The sequence below is a fragment of the Tachypleus tridentatus genome, chromosome 9 (assembly GCF_004210375.1).
Source record: "Tachypleus tridentatus isolate NWPU-2018 chromosome 9, ASM421037v1, whole genome shotgun sequence".
NCBI lineage: Eukaryota > Metazoa > Arthropoda > Merostomata > Xiphosura > Limulidae > Tachypleus > Tachypleus tridentatus.
The window spans coordinates 45,514,269-45,534,772 of record NC_134833.1 but is presented as its reverse complement, the minus strand read 5'-3'; the positions used below and the strand labels follow the sequence as shown (position 1 = coordinate 45,534,772).

The 20,504-nt window shown below is 32.0% G+C and overlaps 1 protein-coding gene across 6 annotated transcripts in view; it reads right to left on the bottom strand.

Moving 5' to 3' along the window:
• mRpL37 (mitochondrial ribosomal protein L37) overlaps positions 1-20,504 on the bottom strand; it is an 81,827-nt gene that overhangs the window by 20,525 nt on the left and 40,798 nt on the right. For 5 of the 6 annotated variants that reach the window (XM_076454145.1, XM_076454146.1, XM_076454148.1 and 2 more), the window contains 4 exons: positions 12,608-12,723; positions 10,875-11,060; positions 7,074-7,222; positions 1,100-1,647 (listed from right to left, as the gene is read on the bottom strand). In XM_076454145.1, coding sequence (XP_076310260.1) covers positions 1,402-1,647; positions 7,074-7,222; positions 10,875-11,060; positions 12,608-12,723 — 697 coding nt within the window. In that variant the 3' untranslated portion in view covers positions 1,100-1,401. Of the gene's footprint in view, positions 1-1,099; positions 1,648-7,073; positions 7,223-10,874; positions 11,061-12,607; positions 12,724-20,504 lie in introns of those variants that run through there. The other variant, XM_076454150.1, reaches the window with a different exon arrangement.

Here is a 20,504-nt window from a genome sequence, read left to right as displayed (position 1 = left end):
GAAACTTCACATCTAAATTTACTTTTCAGTAACTTAACCTCCCTGTAGATTTTAAGTTTCTTGAGCTATGAAAAATTAAATATTCTCAAACAAAGCCTTTATAAATTAGTAATACCAAAGTTCTAATGAAGGGCAGTAAGCACTTAAGGAACTAGTAGAAAACTCTGCAATAATGTATATCCTTTGGTCATAGTACTAAAATTTCTTGTTGCTTAGCTACCTTGTGATTTTCTCAGATTAACTAAAAGTAATTTTCAATTATACTGAACAAATCTGGCAAACAAGAGGTTTCATCAGTGTATAGAATTATAGTGACATATTTAAAAATATTTACCAACTGAGAAAATGCTAAACAGAATGAACAATCTTTAATAAAATGCTATATAAAATCAGTATGTGTATCTGTTTGATCATAAATGGCCAAGAAAAAAACAGGGTAAGAATTAAAATTAATCTTGAGAAAAACGTGAATGGAGGAACTAAATAAAAGGTTTCTACTTGCATTGAAACCTTGTGTTTTAGTGGACTAGTATTTTGTGAAATACAATCACATTTCAGTTACAATATATTATGTGTATGTACATTATTACTATTTATAAAAAAGATTTTAAACTTATATTTCTTAAAACATAGAACAGTAAATAAAGAAATAAAGCAAACAATTATTTATTGTACTTACAATCTTTGTATTTGGTCGTTGCTTGTGAATAAAGATTTTTTTAGGTTTTATATATACATATTTGAATAACCAAAAAATAATAAATTATTATAATGTTACCACAGAAATCCATTATAATTTATATAGTGTAGTAACAGAGCTGTATGTAGGTTAGAGAACAGGGCATTCAACATACCATGTGACAAAAAAAATGTTTAAGTGTGTTTTTTACAAACTTACTTTTGAAGTAAGAAATTAAATAATGTATAATATGAAAATTGGAATTATAATATACAGTTTGAGAGCAAATTTAATGACAAATTATTAAAATAGTAGTTTAATATAATTTTGGATGCAAGTCAACAAATGCGATGTCATGGGCTTTTTACCCACAGATATAGTAATGTAGTGTTTCACCAAGAATGTTATACTCCACAGTTAGAAATTAAAAAACTGATTTTTATTTTCATTTTTACTTCACAGTTTAATATATTATTTTAGATTCAGTTAACAGCCAAAAGTTTATTTTTAAATGAATACCATTTCAAGCAAAATTAAATAAGCCTTCTTGTCTCATGAAGATATTCCCAAAACTGCTTGCTATATAAATGTCACTATTGAAAGTGAGTAATTGTTCACTAAGTACTTGAGCTGGTCGTAATAATGTCTTTTTTTTTTAACATTTAGACACTATTAATGATGACTTACACATAACTAAATTATTAGTAACAATCTATACTTCTCTACGGTTCATTAAGATGAAGAGACAAAAATCTAGAAAATGTTTCACTGTTATAACCTTGAATTCCACTGGCTTGGTCACAGCTTTCATATAGGTTGTAAGGTCCATCAATCCACACTTGGTTCTTAATGCCTTCAGGGTTGTTAATGTTGAGAGTATTAAGTTGGTACCCTAAAAATCCCCATACTGGCCCATCTAAGTATGCACACTGTACACACACTGGGTTTGTCAGCTCCTTTACTGTGGGCTACAAAAACAAAGGTTCTTTAGGAAAACCAAAAGTTAATACCTTAACGAGTTTATAACTATAGATCAAAATTAACAGAAACATCCAAGTACATCAACACAGATTTAGCAATTAAGTCAAAATGCTAGGGGAATAGCCCCAAATAGTTACAATACAGTAAAAGGGCAAACATTTAATAAAGTGAGCAAAAAACAAATGGACCCAATATGAACTACTTATGTATCACTAGTAAGTGTAAACTGTATGATCTGTTGCACAAAGTAGTATGGCTTTTTTGGCTCATAGTTTATGCTACACACCATGAGAAGGTAGCACCTTCAATTCATTTTATCATATGATTATTTGCAGTCTCTTACAATTATTTCAAGTTTATCTGTTGTTTCAATATATCATGTGCTTGTGCAAAGATATTTTTATCAAAAGATGTTCAAAAGTAGCAAAAGTGTCTCATTATTATGTATTTAAAGTTTGTAGTTGGAAATTTATCAGATTATCAAACAACTTGCCTGTACAATAAACAGAGTTAACAGTATTTTTAAATGTCACATATACTGTAATAATGACTGTTATTACATGACGGAGCCCATAAAGGGTCCCCATCTCAATGTTTGACAACTTCAACCCCTACCTGCCCACAGAGCTTGTTTGAAGTTTTGTTGAGATCATCAGAATTGGCACTAAACTAATTCCACTAAGCACACATGAATCAATGTTTGATATTCATTATGAATGACCAAGTCTAGAATGTTATAAGTAACAAATATGCTCACTGGACATTTTATGATATGAACATTTTTGTGATGGTTTAATCGTGTTGTAAGAAGACATTAATATGAAAGGATGTACAAATAATATTAAGCTTCAAAAAGGTGGATTCATTACACAGCAGTATATGCTAAAATAGCATTTGATACTTTTGTACAAATTTTTACAGGTGCATTTCAACCAGACATTCTAATACAAGACAATGCCTATTATTATACTAGCGATAAGCTCACTTGAGTAAAGGAAAAAAATAGTAGCAATTAATAGGTTAGCATGAACATCTTATAGAATACCTCTCAAAATTCTTTGGACAAAGAGCACATCAACATCTTAACCTATCATAATTTCAGAGACCTCACTATTTTACAGATTGCAGATATAAAGTTACCTACAATTTCCAATGCTTTTGTAAATGCCCTGTTTTCTCAGTTATCACATAAAATCCTAAAATTTCAGTGATGTTACAGTACAAGTGATGATTAATATTTACATGAATCCTTTATATTAATCAAGTGAGAAATATCAATAAATTATGCTTCTCTGACTACAGATATAATCTACAATACCCTAATACTTTTGTAGGATGAGAAAAATTAGTAAAGGGTTTAAAGTACTGTCACCTCTTCTCTACTGTCTTCTAAATAAGATTTACAGCACCAAGTATATGACAAGTCATTAATCATACTTGTCAAATAATAGGTTAGAAAAAAGGTCAACAGTGTGGAAAGAGAAAGAGAGAAAGCTAAACTGAGTTCTCCATCATATGAAAATGACCAACTGCTTACCTCACCACCAAAAGTTCTAAAAGATTGATATTGAAGGACCAAGTAGTTGTAGAACCACTGACTTGAAATATCTTTGAGAATCAAGACTTTCTCCTAATTCCATTTAGAATGCATTTGGAAACATATAAAGCCAGATGAAAGAAGAGTAGAAAAACTCTCTCTCTGTGGTATTGATTTTTTCAAGCCACCAGGTAACGTTCTGGAGTAAGGAAATACGTTAGTGAAGGACAAGGGCCCTCAAGTGCCACTGACTATGCAGAATCCATCGTAGACAATACATATAAACACAAACCAAGGGGATAAGGAATTCCATGCACAGTGAGAAAAAAAAAGAGGATATGGTATGGGAAATTAATCATTCCATGTCTCTCAAATGAAGTACTGAAAAACTGGCCATAAATGGATGTCAAATGTCTGTAAAATGAATGAAATGGGTCATGCTGTCCCTAAGCCAATAGGACAGTCACCATTGAAGTGTACGAGCAGTAGAACAGAAGAAAGCAGAAAGTGGAGACAGAGGGAGAAGAGGAAACTTAAGAACTAGAGGAAGAAGTAAATAAAGATGGAGTACAGAAGAGATGGGAAACCAATGGGTATGAAGAAGAAAACAATCATGTAGCCCCAACATACAACTCCTGAAAACTGGGCATTCCACTAAAATCATACTGGTGAGAGGAAAGAAGCCAGACAAAGGCAACTGAGATAAAAGGAAAACAAAAGCATGCAAGTAAGAAGAGTACTCTATACTCATCAAATTTGAGCAGCAGAACAATGAAACATGAAGAAATAAGAATTAGAAAGATAAATATGCCATTGGAGTGAAGAGAAGTGAATGAGTATCCAGTGATCAGTGATGACAAGAAAACCCACTTGTAGAGAAAAATATTTATGTAAAAATGGCTGGTTTGGGTTGAGAAAATTTTATGTAAAGAAGCAAACAACATTTTGACCTTTTGTGGACATCGTGAGGTTCACAAAGAAAGAAAAAGGTAACTGACTGATAACTAACCACATGTTTGAAGAGGGTTGTGTAACTGAGTGTAAAAATGTAGAGGGTGTACTTAGATAACACCTCAGAAATGGTGGAGTACAACATACAGAAGGTGATGAAGAAAATGCAATACAAAAGTGTAAGATAAAGTGAGAAAAATCAAGTTTAAGAAAGTCAAAGAGATGGCAGATGATCTGACAAGTAAATCTTGAGTAAAGAACTCAGAGTTTAGGATTTTTAGAAATGTAATACAGCAAGATATTATGCCAAAGCATATTAGGTACTAGAATACAAAGGATGAGACATAAATGAATCATAGTTGGAGGAAAGTAAATCCAAATTGAACTGGAGTACCTGTAGGGTAAGTAAACACAAAAGAGAGAAGCAGGAAACAAATTATAAAGTAAAGGAAAGAATGAAAGTAATATAACTTAGAAATCTTGTCCTTAGAAAGAAAAAAAGACACTAAAGGTAGAATTTGAGGCAAAAGTTTTGGTGGGAAAAAAAAGTGACAAAATTCCTTCTGTCAAGAATGGTGAACATGAGAGGAATCACAACTGCAGAAGAAAGTTTAGGCCACGTGAAAGACTCAATTTCCAATTCTACAAAAGCCATCACCTTCCCAACAGACAAACCTAATGCTAGTTTAACTTTCAGTCAAACATGAACAATGTTGTGTTGTTCCACACTAGACAATGTGGAAATCACTAAAACACGTGGGAATTGATAATGTATAAATAAAAGGCTACAAAAATCTGCAGGTGCAGAAAATGTTGGAAAACAAAAATCCAACATTTAATATTTCCACAACAGGAATTGAGTTTGTACATGCTTTCACAAAAAGGTTTACACCTGAACAGCTCATGAACAAGAAAACAACAAATCTTTACATATAAGTGCCAAATCGAGAAGTGACGATTGAACAATCAGTATAGAGAGAACTAAAAATGCTAGTACGATATGTTGCACTCATTTGCATATAACAAGACACCATTATCACAATGAAAGATGTGATCTCTGGTGACAGTTTCAAGACTAGTAGCAAGCAAAAATTGCACATACATAGGACAGCACTAAATTGGGAAAGCTGTTAAGTGAGAGGAGGTATGGTAGTGTATCAGAATTGAAATCTCTACTATAGAGCTTGGAGTGATTGTTCCTACTTCTAACTCAATTTGTACTTCAATTCAAGAATTAATGTGATTCTCTCACTCCAGTGACTTTTGGTTGAGTGTTGCTGGTGAAGTGTAGCATCTATAGATAACTCCTTTCACTTCCCTTGACACATCCACCTTCCCTCACATAAGACATCTGCATGCTATCATGCAAGTGATCTGCAATAACTCTTCAGCAATAGAGTACAACAAAACTATTCTAACTAGCATCCTCTCTTTAAGATTGTTTAGTACATGTAAAATCTACACCAGAGGTGAGTTTAGAAATGTGAGAAAGAGATATTACCAGAAATACATTTACAGTGTAGGAAGATTTTTGACTTCAATATGATATTTGACCCCCTCCCACAAATAGCTAGAATCTCACACTTAGTTGGCAGATAGTCCAGTGAGTAGATGATTCCCCTTTAGAAATCACCCTCAAGAAGATCATGGGGTGGGCAAGTAAATGGAAGGCAATACATCCATGGGAGACAGAACCACTTTTGAGCTAGGTATATTCTTTGCCCATGTTAAAATGTGTTGCAAAAAGGGTGGAATCAAAAGAAAGACCTCAGAAATTAAGTAAATAAAATATCCCCTGGTGTAGAATGACTAGGGCACATTGGACTGTAATTGGGAGATTAACCTCACCTCAACCAACACCAGTCAAACTGTGAACTATGACTGGAATATCCAGCTTTCTGTTTAATTTTGTTTTATTATGAAGAATGTTCAGGTTTCAAAGATAAAATAAAGTGAGTTTCAGCTTAAAGTGTACAGGAATTAATTATACTAATGACCTTATAATCCACACACCTTACAGTAAAGCAGGATTTTGCTTCTTAATATTAATTTTAACTTTTATTTGTAACAAAAATCTTTTCACTCTTTCAACATCTATTCAAAATAATGAGTGATTATGACAGGCACACTATCATTTGCAAGTCATACAGAAAATACTAGTTTACAAATATTTATGAAACTCTTATTTATACAACCAAATGTGTTCAAATTTACAGATGCAATGTAGAGTTATAACTTTTTATAGTTATGAAACTGAAAATACATTAATTATAAAGCTAAATATGATATTCATAATTAAACTGCTAAACTCTGATTTTCATCTTAATCTGTCTTTATGTAGCATACTCATGTTAAGCACTGGGTAATTAATGGAAGTTGATAATTGATACATCAACAGCCCCACAGATCATACACAATCAAATAATTGAATAGTACAGTGTTTCTCAAAACATGCAAAGTACAAGAAAAAAAGTCACAATTTAAACCGATCAATTGTAGGAATAGTTGGAAACAGTAACAATCACAAATGTTAATTTCAATTAGTCGGTTATTTTCATCACAAACTTTTTAATTTTAATTTTGATCAATCAGTTTCTGAAATAATCAAAAACACTAATAACTGTAAACACTTATTTTAATTAATCGATTAGTTTGTGTGACACTAATTCATGTAATTACTGCCCACACATAATTCATCATATCAATGATATTGCTCTTTGATAAACTGTTTAGGCAGAGTATTCATGATGAAACTTTGTAGAATGGACAGCAACTGACCTGAAGACGAAAGGCTGAAGGCTTTTGAAACATCGTCCTCTACACTTGTGTCAACAGGCAGTTGTCCATTCTACAAAGTTACATCATGAGATTACTCTTCTTTATCTGTTTCTATTTTCATTAACAATTATGATTGTCTGTACTTACCCCAAACTGTTGTCTTGCCTGTGCAGCAGCAAACGTGAAACAAACAGCAATAGCTCTTGCTAGTTTCTGAGGTTGATGCCAATATCTAATTGTATTGTGTGTGATATGAAGAGTATGAAAATGACAGTTAAGGCATGATGTTGCCAAAGCTGCAAGAAGATGCAAGTATGATTTTAATATCCAGTCACCAAAATATAACTCAGGGAAAATAACAACAGGAAAACAAACTATTTGAAGTACTTAAAAATATAAAATAAATTTAAAGGAAGATTTATTCTGAACTATGAAATATACAGTTTAAATTTAAATACTATGCTTTTTCTTTCACTTCTTATGAAAAGTATTTGTAAATTACAATTACAAAAAACATTTTTTTTAAATTAACAAACTGAAGTCAGAAAAAGAAAAATGTATATAAACATAAGTTAACCACAGAGAAGTACTAACACACAAAACTCCAATTTCAGGTGTTCAAATGGGTTTTACAGAAAACTATAACAATTTTTAAGACTTAACACTCCTACGAAAAATGATTTCATTTCATTAAATGAAATGGCAATTTCATTTAAATACAAATTTATTAGCCTAATATTAATTTATTTTATTTTCTATAAAACATTAATATAGAAAAATACATTATTTTTCAAGCCACATTCTAAACATTTTTATATGACTACACTCACAGTCATGACTGAAAGTAAAATCCATTGCAAATGCACATTTTTCCTCACATTAAACAAATATGCTAATTCAGCATTCTGAGAGGACTATTTGTGAGAACTACAGTATTTATATACATCTGCATTATCACCAAGATTTCATTTCTCATAGATGTCCTTCACTTTTATTGTTATTAAAGCATGAAAATGAAAATGGTCATCAACTGCTTCCAACTAGGAGCCAACAGACTCAGAAACTATTTATGACCATATTATCTTCACTACAGTAGGAGGTTATGGTGATCAAGACCTATACAAATTTACCCATATAGAGAGACCAGTGTGATGATCTGAATTCAAATAATTGTACAAGTTAATCAGGTAATTATTATTATTATTATACTCTGAAATCTATAAGTCCATTGATTGAACTGTATACATACTGATGTTTCAAAAGATAAATCTAATTATTATTATTATTTGACTGTTTTATTATGTTGAAAAAAAAGTAAACTTGATTAAAAGTTATTTTCAAAATAAGAAATCTGAATGATGTAAATATACATTTTTGTTTTTAAAGACACCAAGGCCTTTCACAGAAATACTTTTCCAAAAGAGGTAGAGCCATTAATTAAGTTACAGTTGTAATGGTTTTTATAAGAAAACACAAAAAATCATATAGTTTTATTTAGACATATTTTGTATTGAGCATACATTGTTACATTTAAGTTTATGTACTGTTTTGGTGTACTACAATTCTGTCAAAAGAAACTGGAACAATTTCAAAAATCAAATTAAGTGACTTACTGATGAAAATGCACAAAAGAAATTCATTGAAGCCAGTGTACAGTACTTTCACAACACATTAAAACACGAAATAACTTCTTCGAAAATGTTTGCAGTTTGTCACGTGATTTATGTACAACAAAAAAAGACTATTACTCTGTACAGTGTTAGTAAAGTTATATTTTGTTAAACATACTGTATCAATAAATAAGGCATACTTGTTAAATAAATATTTATATCTTTAAATATTATTATAACCTGCTGTGTTATAGTTCAGTCCTTATTTTTACATTTCAAGTTCCCCTAGAACCAGAACTGAAAGATGTTATGTGGTGCATTAATCACCTCAATTTGAGGTGTAGCATGTGTAAACATATCAGCTTCACAAGGTCTTACTTGATGTTTACAAGCAATACAAGTATCAATATAATGAAAGAGACTTTAGAGTAAAGAAAGCTGTCACCATTACCAAATATTAAGATTAGGCCATTGACAATAATTCTCCAGTTGCATAACAGTTTGGTTGATTTTCCTAGCAGCATAGAACATCAGCACACATAACCAAACTCATAATTCAGTAAAAATTGGCAATAATTATTTAACTTTTCAGATGCACTAAATTCAAATATTTACTATAATCTCATTCTTCATTGTACATAGATGAACATTATATGAATAATAATGTCATGTCTCTCACGTTTGTAAAATAAAAATATCTAAAATCAAATTTATTTTCATTCAAATGATATCATTTTTTATATTTTTATCTTCATAAACATGAAAACCAGAAATGTATTCAACATAATGTTCAATTGCAAGTAGCAAAGTGTATATGGGTTGTACTACAATTCCATTTATCTGGTCACAGTAATCTAATGTAATCTGTACTTTATCAATAATCATCACAAAAATTTCCATGATATAATGTTAACTTTGTTATACAACATCTAACAGTAAAGTAATGTAATGAAGTGTGGAAGATTTTGAACAACACCCCATGGTAACCTGCAGTGGACAAAATATAAGTCCTAACTGAAAAACTATGTAAAGAAAGAAACAGGATGTGGAGGAATGGTATGACTCGACCAAAGACTGGAAGAAGAACAAGTGGTGGTAGTCAGTCCATGTACATTGATAGAAGATATGAGCAGAAGGATGACAAGATTGAAACAGGCTATCCTGTAGAAAAGTCCATGCATCATGCAAGGGACTGGACAACACCCAAGCATGAAGATAAAGACACAACAAAATTGGGAAAAATGAATGATTGAGATTCATGAAGAAGAGGTCTCCAGAGCAGAAATAACAAAAGCACTGAACTGAGGAGATCTTAAAAAGGGAAAAAAATCCAACAAAAGTACAATGTAATGACCACTCTGTGGAATTGATAGCATTAAAGCAAGAGAAGAGAACTTCCATGAGATAAAAGTCCTAGGGACATGATATATCTAAAAGTAAGTAGGCTATTTGTGAGCTGAAGAAACAATGTTCAGAGTGAGAAATCACAGATTCCAAGATCAAGTGATTTAAGTAGCAACAACATTGTTGTGACTAGATCATCACCACACAACCAGGAAATAGCAATACAGAGAGGAAGATAGAAATTCAATGGTGGATAAGACAAGGCAGAACACGTTCCACTGATCCCTCAGAGATAAGAGAAAGTGATACATATGTGAATGAATAAGAAGAATCATAGCTGCAAGAGAAACAAGTCCTCAAATGTAAAAGAGAAGGGCTTTGGATACCAAACTCTCAATGGCACAAATATTCAAGACAGAGAGTTAAGATAACTTCATATGAAACAAGAGAATGAGTGAGAATTAAAATAAATGTGGAAAGTTAGACCAATCAGGCCAGGTAAGAGCTCTCCCCACAAAAAGAAAAAAGAGTAGAGATAACAATAGTCAATTTTGTCAAATGGAGCCAGGATAAGCCAGACAAATATATAATAATAATAGAAATTAAGACCAAAAATATGCATGTTCTGAGTAAAGAAATACATTATCTAGCTGAAAGGGTTGTTGTGAGGCCAAAGAAAAAGGCTACTAAACTGAAAGACATGACCACCGAGAATAAAATGGAGGAAGAATGGAACACATGACAAAAGAAAAGATGATGGGAGGCAATTGACACATCGATCTTGGTCAAGCACAGTCTGAAAGAGAGAACCACATTGAAAAGCATATTACACACAAGTGTAACTTTTTAATGGCCAGGTAAATTAGAGGTAAAATCTTAAAACAGCAAGTACTATATCACATATTAGGATCTTATATAAATAACTACAAACAATTTGTTTATTCTACATTAAGTTTGGAAATTAAAACATATGCTAAAGTAACAACAGCCTTACGGTATATTTCTTCAGGTGTATAAATATGATGTTCTTGAAGATCAAGTGAAAAATGCAGTGGGAAAATATCAGGAAGAGCTTGGTCTTTTGTGCTTTCTACTTGTTCTTTTGTAGCAAAAGGAGACAGTGGTCTAGATGCTGAGGTTAGCACATCACTTGGCATTCGAAATAACAACATTTTGCCTTCTGATGGTAAAAAATAATGTTTTTTAAAGTTTACTTAATGTAAATTATGATTAAGAATATCTAACCTGTTGATCACCAAAATACATATTTATATACCTTTTAAACATTAGGTAGTTTAACAAGTGTCTACTTGTTAAATTAATAAAATACTATTTTGTCAACCAATTAATAAAATACTATTTTGTCAACCAATTAATAAAATACTATTTTGTCAACCAATGAAACAAAAATAATTTTCTATAAAAATAAATATGTCTATTCTGAAATGGAGAAACTATTAAAGAGTGAGTCAGCTGTATTCCAACATGACTAAAAATCGTAAGGCATATTTAAACAACAACAAAAAGTCCGTATCTAAATAGAAAATTATCTATGGAACTTTACATGCAGATGTATTTTTATCTTTAATCTTCACATATAGGAATTTAAGCTTGAATAACTCGGTACACTAAATATTAACAAGTCCTTTAATCAGTTCAACAGCTAAGAGCTATATCAAAATAAGTATGGTATATAATGCATACTAAACAAACAAGAATTCTGGACTCTATGTTTAATTCAGAGATTAAAGGGTTTGGGGGTTACTTTTCAACACATTTTCCCCTAAAAATCATGCATAAGTGTTGTTATGCTTTCATTATCATTTCAGTGTTTTTTTCTTGTTGATATACTTCCATTACTTCAGCTATCTCATATCCAGGTTAGGCAAATATTGTTGAAATTATATCCAAAAAAATCATAAATGGGTATATCATGCATGTTCTATCATACTCTATTTTTGCAACGTAAAAAAATACTGCCATTAAGTTTATGTTTGGCATCTGCTCTCCAATAGTTGAATAATTACCTGAGGTGTACACAAACTGAAGAAATACTGAGTGCTCTAGCTTTAATATGTAAGGATTATGACACAGCTATAAACATCGACACTGCATGCAAGTTATTTATGGAAAACCATTTTAAATGATAGTTGCCTTTGCTGATTTATTTTTCTTTGTTTTTTCAGTGCAATGAAAACTATTCATCAAGCATTACAGAAATACTAAAGTGAATTTAATTTTTTATAACATTTTACAATACCAAAACTGGAAGATAGCAAACTCCAGAGCTATTATAGATGCATGTATGGATTAACACACTTGAAGTTAAAAGTGAAGATACAAATAACCTAAAAACCTTTAAACATTAACTTTTTGTTTATTATTGTGATTAAATTATATGCAGCCAGTTTTTACAACAGCTTACAAGGTTAAACACTGATACAAAACCTTACAGCAATTAACTGAAATTATTTAATTATTAGGTTTTTATTTATACACAATATTTATAATAACCAAAAAATATAAACATAAACCATATCAGAAATTTATGTTTATTTAATATCTTAACAACAGGATAGTTAAAAAAAACCACCTGTACCATTAATCTACATTTTGAAAAGGGATAAAACCATGAATTCTATATGGTTTAATTTTTCATTTTGTTATATTATTTTTTGAATAAGAAGCACTTTTATTATTTTTGTTAGTTGCATAAACAAAACAAACCTTTCTCTAAAAACACTTTGCTGAAAGCATCTATAACCTTTGTTCGTGTCCACAACCCATTCTTCTTAGCATAAAATAGCTGGCACAAATACACAAGGTTATATAGCAGATGTGTTCTGCATGGAAAGAAACACATTTTCACTAATTATATAAGTTTAAACTGCTCAGTATTATTTAGATTAGTTATTTTACTTACAATAATATAATCCTTTACATATTTCTAATGCAGGTTTACCTGACATTATCTAACCCAAAATAAAGACAGAAAAGTAAAATTACAACTTTTAAATAAAACTATCTAAAGTCTAACCATACCTAAAGGTATGTTTCTTTCATATGAAATTAGTACTTCTCAATGTTGCTAAATAACTACCTAGAGAAATTATTACTCCTAATATTAAATTAAAAGTTCCATTAAAAATTTTCCACATACTTCCACCAAAAATGTCTGAAAACACCAACTACTAGCAAATCAGTAACACAGATATTTGAAAGTTATGAAAAGTCAGCACAGAATTGAAACTTGTGATTGAGCTTACTGATAGTTAATCTTTGATAGATGAGATACCAAATTAGATGCATATATTGTCAAATAAGAGATCAATGTATGATACACACACTTAAATATATATTCAAGTGTATAAAATAACAGTTAAGTAAAAAAAAGTGATATATATATACATATATAAGTACTATAACTGTTGAAAAAAAAACAATATTTATCAACACACAAAACTTTTAAAAATTTAAAATTACTGTACCTAGTGTCAAAATACAAAACAAATGTGCTCAGTAATCATCTACTGTATAACAATAAAAACGAGATTAGGCAGTAGACTAATAAAGTCTATGTTTCCCTGTATTACTTTGTCATAAGCATTGAAGCATCAAGAAAAAAAGATGTGAAGACTGACAAGTTGTTTCAAGACAGCAAAGTCATTCAGTCCATGTTTTTATTTATTTAAGCCACAAATAGTACAAATAAGTTGATTTTTTTATATAAGTGTAGTGCATAAGTTCCTTAGCATTCAAGCTTGTAAAAATGTTACAGAAAAATAAACTAAATTATCATTTATCAAGTACAATGGATTTTGAATTATGTTCAACAGATAATTCATAAATATCTGCCAACAAAAGAACAACATTAAAACTATATATGCACAAACACACACATGTAGTAATATGAGGTTTACCTACAAGCCACTGCCTGAAATCACTTGAGGAAGTTGCCTCATAAGAGATGCAAGGTGAGGAGTTGGAGTGGCTAAGGCAAACATATATTGATAATTTTCTTCTTAATCAGATACAACATACTGACTAATTAGGGTATGACTAAAATTACAGCTTTCTTTGGTACAGCTATGTACAGTAGATGAGGTATGTAATTTTTCAGTTTTGGTGTGAATTGTTTTATTTAGGAACAATGACAAAAATCCTTTAAATATATGTGTAATGTTCCTAATAGCTGATTCAACAAGGTTTTGCCTTCTTGATATCTTAAAGGTCCTGTATAATGGAGTTTTAAGCAGATACTTTTTAAAAATTGAAGGAGAAAACCTTTCAAATGTAAATTAAGTCCAATGAAAGTAGGTTTAAAATACATTTGATTATTTAAGACATGAACGTCTCAAAATGAAAGTTTCTGTAGTTTTTAAAAGTAAAATCTATACCGAAATGTTTATAAATTTAAACACCGGTGAAATTCATTAAGTGAATCAACACTGTTAAACTCCACAGTGTTATCAATTTATATCTTGTAATAAACAGGCTTAAAATGTTCTAAACAGGGTTTAATCAAATTTTTCATGAAAAAATTGAAAAAGGTTAGTAAGGTTGAGGAAATATTGGAGACAATAACTACTCCATAAATCTTTTTCTACTGTTAAGTTTAAAATGTGATTGTTTGGTCACAAAATGAAAAAACAGTTTTTAAAACACCTACAGTTATACCCTACACAATTCTCAATACACAAGGTTGGAACAAGGGTCAATGGTTTTATTTAGAAGTATATTTGTAATCAATGCCTATCATCATTAAACAGTGTCTTAAGCTAATGACAAACTCAAAGTAATTTTAACAGAATATTCATTCCATACAAACAGATAAAACATAAATGAACTTTCCTCAGAAAATGTCTCAGAAAAAAGCACATGACACCCAACAGTGGGGAGCTTAATGGAAGAGCAACACTTGTGGGAGACAATTTATTCTCAGACAGAATGTATTGTTCACCCAGATATAAGTATGAAGGAAAAAAGAAAGTCATGTGCCACAGTGATGAATGAAAAAAATACATGGCCAACTAAGTATATACACACAAGTTCAATAGGAATAAGATGCAGCATAATTAGGTAGTAATAAGACCATATGGTTTGGTATGTACTTAATTATACAATTTATTCATCACACATAGGAATGCAGGCTAAGGACCCTTCCTGTCTCCCAAGGAGAACACTTTGTCTCATCCGACTGGTCAAAACCATTGAGACATTGGCACACATTAAAATAGGAGATAATCTTCACTACACTGACATGTATAACCCTGCCCTTCTTTCCACCTCACTGTGTTATATATCTGAACTCTTTCTGTATGGATTACACAGCTGGTAAGAAACTCTGAGTCAGCCACCTCAGTGGCTAGGAATTGGGAGTGACAAGGGTCTTCCAATCAGACTTAACCACCATAAAGTTCTTTTCTCACTGGAAAAAGTGCAACTTGTTACTACAAAACCAATTTTGAAAAACTGGCATGCATGAGCTAGGAAGTGGGCAGACATTCTCCTGGTGCTGACCCTTTACAGAGTAGTTCACAGAAGGTACAATCTGAAATTGACAAAGATATATATTCCATCATAGTGATCTTGTGGATGAGAGCAGAGCAAAACCAGGCAGTGGAATTGGACAAAAATCCTTGACAGGGTAGTAAAGGACTTCTCCAACTAGAAGTGACTAGACTGGGCACAGGAAGAGGCAAGCAGCAGCCAGTCATCAATGTAGTAGGAGTCAAAAGACTTAGTAAGTGAAATTGACATGCAAAAGAGCATACCATCTGACAAAACATATATGGAGCTGAAGAAAGACTAAGTGGCAGTGCTGAGAACTGAAAGACCGAACCTTCATGGGTGAATCCAAGAAAAATGTGACACAGGAACAAAAAAAAACTCACAAATGTGAGGTAGGACTTCAGAGTAAAGTGAGGTGTCTCTACAGAAAAATACAGCTGGAAAGAGATTTCATGAGATTACAATTTCTTGTGTGTTTGAAGAAACAAATAGACAGGGGTAATATCCTGGTTGAGTGGGCACAACCCGTTCGATACATCCTTTTTATAATAGGTCTCAAAAAGACTTAGGAAAACAATTGGAAAAGCTATGAACCTGAAAAGGAGATCTGGGAAGTAGAAAGAGTGGGAGAAAAGCAAAACCCACAGACATAAACCATGGATCTGTTGTGGAGTAGAACCAAAAAGACATACATAAATGTGCTGAAGGCAAGTATTCACTACTAATGAACCAATAAAATGTAGAAATATATAGTTTACAAAGTACATAAAAGTTAAAAAACCTGCAAAATTATGAAATTAGACTTACAACAGAAAAAACAAAAAACACCACATACAAAAGTCCACATACAGAAAGACAAAGGACATGAAAATAAAAGAGACCCAAAAGAACACGAGAAAAAAAAAGTGCCTGACTAACAATAAAAAAAGTTTAACTCAAATATAATCTCTATTTAAATGTGATAAGTAGTACAAAAAAAAAAGAATCTTCCAAACAAAATAACATTAAAAGTAAAAAGAATTTGTTTGTTTGTTTGGAATCAAAACCTGGTTTCAAGCAGTGTGAGTATGCAGACATACCACTGTTTCTTTGGAAAGCCAATGAAAAGAAGTAAAAATGCAAACAAAAAAAATGGAATAAACAAACTCCAAACACAAATTTTAAACAAAATTACCCTAGATAGTTAAAAGAAGTATAAAAATCAAATTTACTCAACACTGAGCAGAAAAGACATGAATGCTCTAAATCACTGAGTACAGAAATTAGGTCCATCAAAACAAGCTCACATAAAGACATTGAACAAGGGTGTACCTAAGAGGAGCGAGAAATTCACACTGAAAAACTTACCATAAATTTCCTGGGAAATGAACAATACCTAACCTAAAAGATTACGTGGACACGGTAACAAGTGGAACATGCTGTAAAAAGGCAATTTCCACATAGCCCTCTATACAAAAATTGAAGGTGTAGACTCTTCAAATGTCATTATCTAGTAATGACTTATTCTCTGATGGGACACTTTACAGGAGTTGGTGTGAACTATTATATGTTATGCAAAGCTGGATTCTTTGTGAAAATTAGAGCATCCCTTGAAGGTCTGGGGATCAAAGGTTGGTCAACAATCAACTAAAGTTGAGTGACCCTTTGAAATTTCTAGGGAAACCTATCCTAGGCCACTGACACAGCCCATATGTTAGATAAATTATTCAACAACTAGTATTCAACCTATCCAACCATCAGGCTAGATCCAAGAGTTCTGAAGGCTATGGGGTAGTTGAGGGTATCTCCAAGTTCACCAAATAGAAAACTCTCGGAAAATAAATCTTCCATATTATTAGTGAGACAACTGGGTATTTAAAGAAGAGATAAAATCCCAACTAGCTAGTTGAGTAGACAAGATAGCCAAAAACTTAAAGGATTTGATTTTATATAAGAAAAGTCAACTGAGATATGTAGTCACCAGAACTCTGACTAATAAAAAGTGAAGCTAAAAAAGTACTCTGTAAGCTTTAAAGTTTTAATTGCCAAGTTCCAAATATCATCTGGTAAAAAAAACAAACCTGCCTTTTAAACACATAGTACTAAAACTACTGCTCTGGTCACATTCCCTTCCTTCACAATCACAATTATTCGTGTATATGACAACTTAATCTCTTTGTACCAAACACTCATCGTCCAGAATTTACTGTGGCTTACACTTGACAAACATTCAGCTCTTCTGTCCACTGTCATAATTTCCATGCTGACAGATAACTTATAACTTGTCAAAATTCCATCCAACACAACTGGAGAAAAAAAAAGATACAGCTTTAACCCTTTCGGCACTTAATAAAAAAATCTGAATGTTTGGCATGGCACTGAATATATATTTGTGATACTTCAACTAATTATGGTATCAGTACTAAAAGCATGATATCTGGGCAATAACTCAACAAAAGTCCCTGAAATTGTCAGTGATTGTACCCAATACTATATATGTTAAATTCAATACATAAGAATAACAGGAATAAAGGAAGACACCCTGATACACAATGAAGAAGTGCCATGTAAAGCACAATAATTTATTATAAGTTGTATACAATTTGTGCAGCAGCCTATCGATAGTCTTTGTAGTTATAATATATCTCATGGCATGGTAAAAAGCACATGGGGAGATTGCACTGTTTGCAGAAATAATTAGTCTACTTTCTTTTCCATCCAGCTGTGTATCTATCACTGCAAACAGTACAATCAGGTTTGTGTTTTTTGTCCTCATATTGTCCAATACTATGTCTTTCCACCAAGTGCTGACCTTTATCAGTAGTTGGTTTTCCTTTTCATTTGGCTTTGCTGACATATCCATCCACCAAATTTTGAATAATCTGCTCTCTGAATAGTATTGGAGATACCGGGTTTTCACAGTTGCTCTTGCTGTCTGCACAATATATTATATATCTGTTAACAAGAACTAGCCTTGGTCAGTCAGTTTATGCAATAAGTTATATGACCCTAACTACACCATGTGCTCACCTTAAGCAGAGGCAGATTCCAGGCCATGAATGTCTTCATTATCACTCTCGTCCGTTACAAGAAAGCTTTCATTATCATCTGGCTCAAACTCTTTGTCACTCTCTTCATCATTACAAATAATATTGATTACTTCTTTAGTGATATAAGCTTTTCCTTTTGCATTGTAACAACATTGTATTCTGTTGCAAGTATCAACAGAATACGCAAGGAAGGCGTCTTCTAAAACAATGAACAGTATGATCTACATAGGCTAGAAAACAAAGAAATCACGTGACCTCCAGTTTAAATACCTGCTGTGAATCCCAAGTAAACAACGAATACATGTGGTTCTAACCTCAAGTGGGTCTGCAGGCCTGTGTGATTATGATAATTAGCCATGAGGATATGTTGTTTACATCTTGTCAACAAAAATTGCCTGCCACGCTGAGCCTTCAAGTTGACTGAAATTGTCAACCGTGCCAAAAGGGTTAAGTTCTGGTCCTACACCTGCAACAAGCTAGCCACTATTAAAATATTCATCCTCCAACTTCTGGTCATGGGAATCCATTAACTCCTATATTCACATTATACAATATTCTTGAATAAATTTATGAAACTTCCTTATATGTTAGCACTATATATAGTTATTTTCATTTTTTACTTTTTCATTTTCTTATTCTTTTTTTAACTTGGGAGAGCACTCACCTTTCCACAACTGTGTGCAGGCAGTGAAGGGTGATATAAATGTGGGACATTGTGGGCTTGACCATGCTCATCTTGCTCTCCTAATTTCTAATTTTCTTATGTGAGACTAGTGAATTGGAGGTTAATATTGATAGATGGTGTATTCCCACTGCAATGTGGGTCCTGTTTCTTCAGTCACCTTGAAAACCTAGGATATATTTCATAATCCCACGTTGTAGCTTGCACCCTATAATCCCTTTTAAAAACATGCAGTGTATTTTGTTCCATATAATTTGTGTTTTGTTTATGGCTTAAAAAATTATAAACAAATATAATCAAAATATACTGCTGTAGCTGATAAGTACATACTGTCATATAAACTTGTTGCATCACACAGATTGCCTCTGGCTCACACCTCATTACCATTGTACTAAACACAAGATACCTCCACTACCCATGTCTCAACATATGGGTAACATAGCTTGCTACAACTAAAAACCTATAAATGCAGCTTGCTCTCTTTGCAACATGAAATAAGTAATCACTGACAGAACACAGTCAAACTATGACTTTTCAACTAAAATTATTTTATTAATTAATATCCTTGCTAAACCTACTGTATAAATATAACACACAGGTTTCATCAATCCACTTACCAGAATAAACATCACATAAAAATAAACACAAAGAAATCTAAATTAACTACCCGATTCACATTCTTTGCTGACAAAAATGATCATTCCTCAATGATCTTGGATGTAAGGAATGTGTCCAGCAACTGTTGCACAGTCCACTATGCAGGAATTCCACAACAGCTCAACACTTATGCAAGCATTTCTCACATGACAGATTACAAGCACCTCATCACATCAATAGCTTAGAAAGTAAAGGTGGCAACCATAACATGATTATCCTTAGTTACTTATATACTAAGAATGATCTTCGCTTTTTTCTGGGTCTGTAGTCTCATTAAGAATGCTGTCATGCTTTTGCAGCATGGTGAAAATCTGACATTCAAAGAGAGCCAACAATTCTTTCAAACAGCTGTCTATACTTTGACAGTTCTTGGTTATTCTTCCTCTTGGTTATGTCCTTCAACAGATGGAAAATGCCATTTCAATTCATATGAATGTATTTAAATGAAAAAAAACAAAAAATCCACAAGAGAAATTATTTGGTCATAGCACCAAAATGTAACTTCCTTACTATATGCTCTTCACAAGTGACTGATTTATCTTTCAATTAGTATCAACCAAGAAATATATCACAGAATAAGTATGATGAATTATTATTTTGACAAGTTTAGACCAAGAAAGAGTTTGGGCACAATGTAAATACAATCTTTATTTCATTATTCATAAAAATATATCAAAGTAATGAGTGCAGTAGAAAGCACTTTATAAAAGATCTTTCAGATCTTTTTTGGAGCCTGATGAAAAGA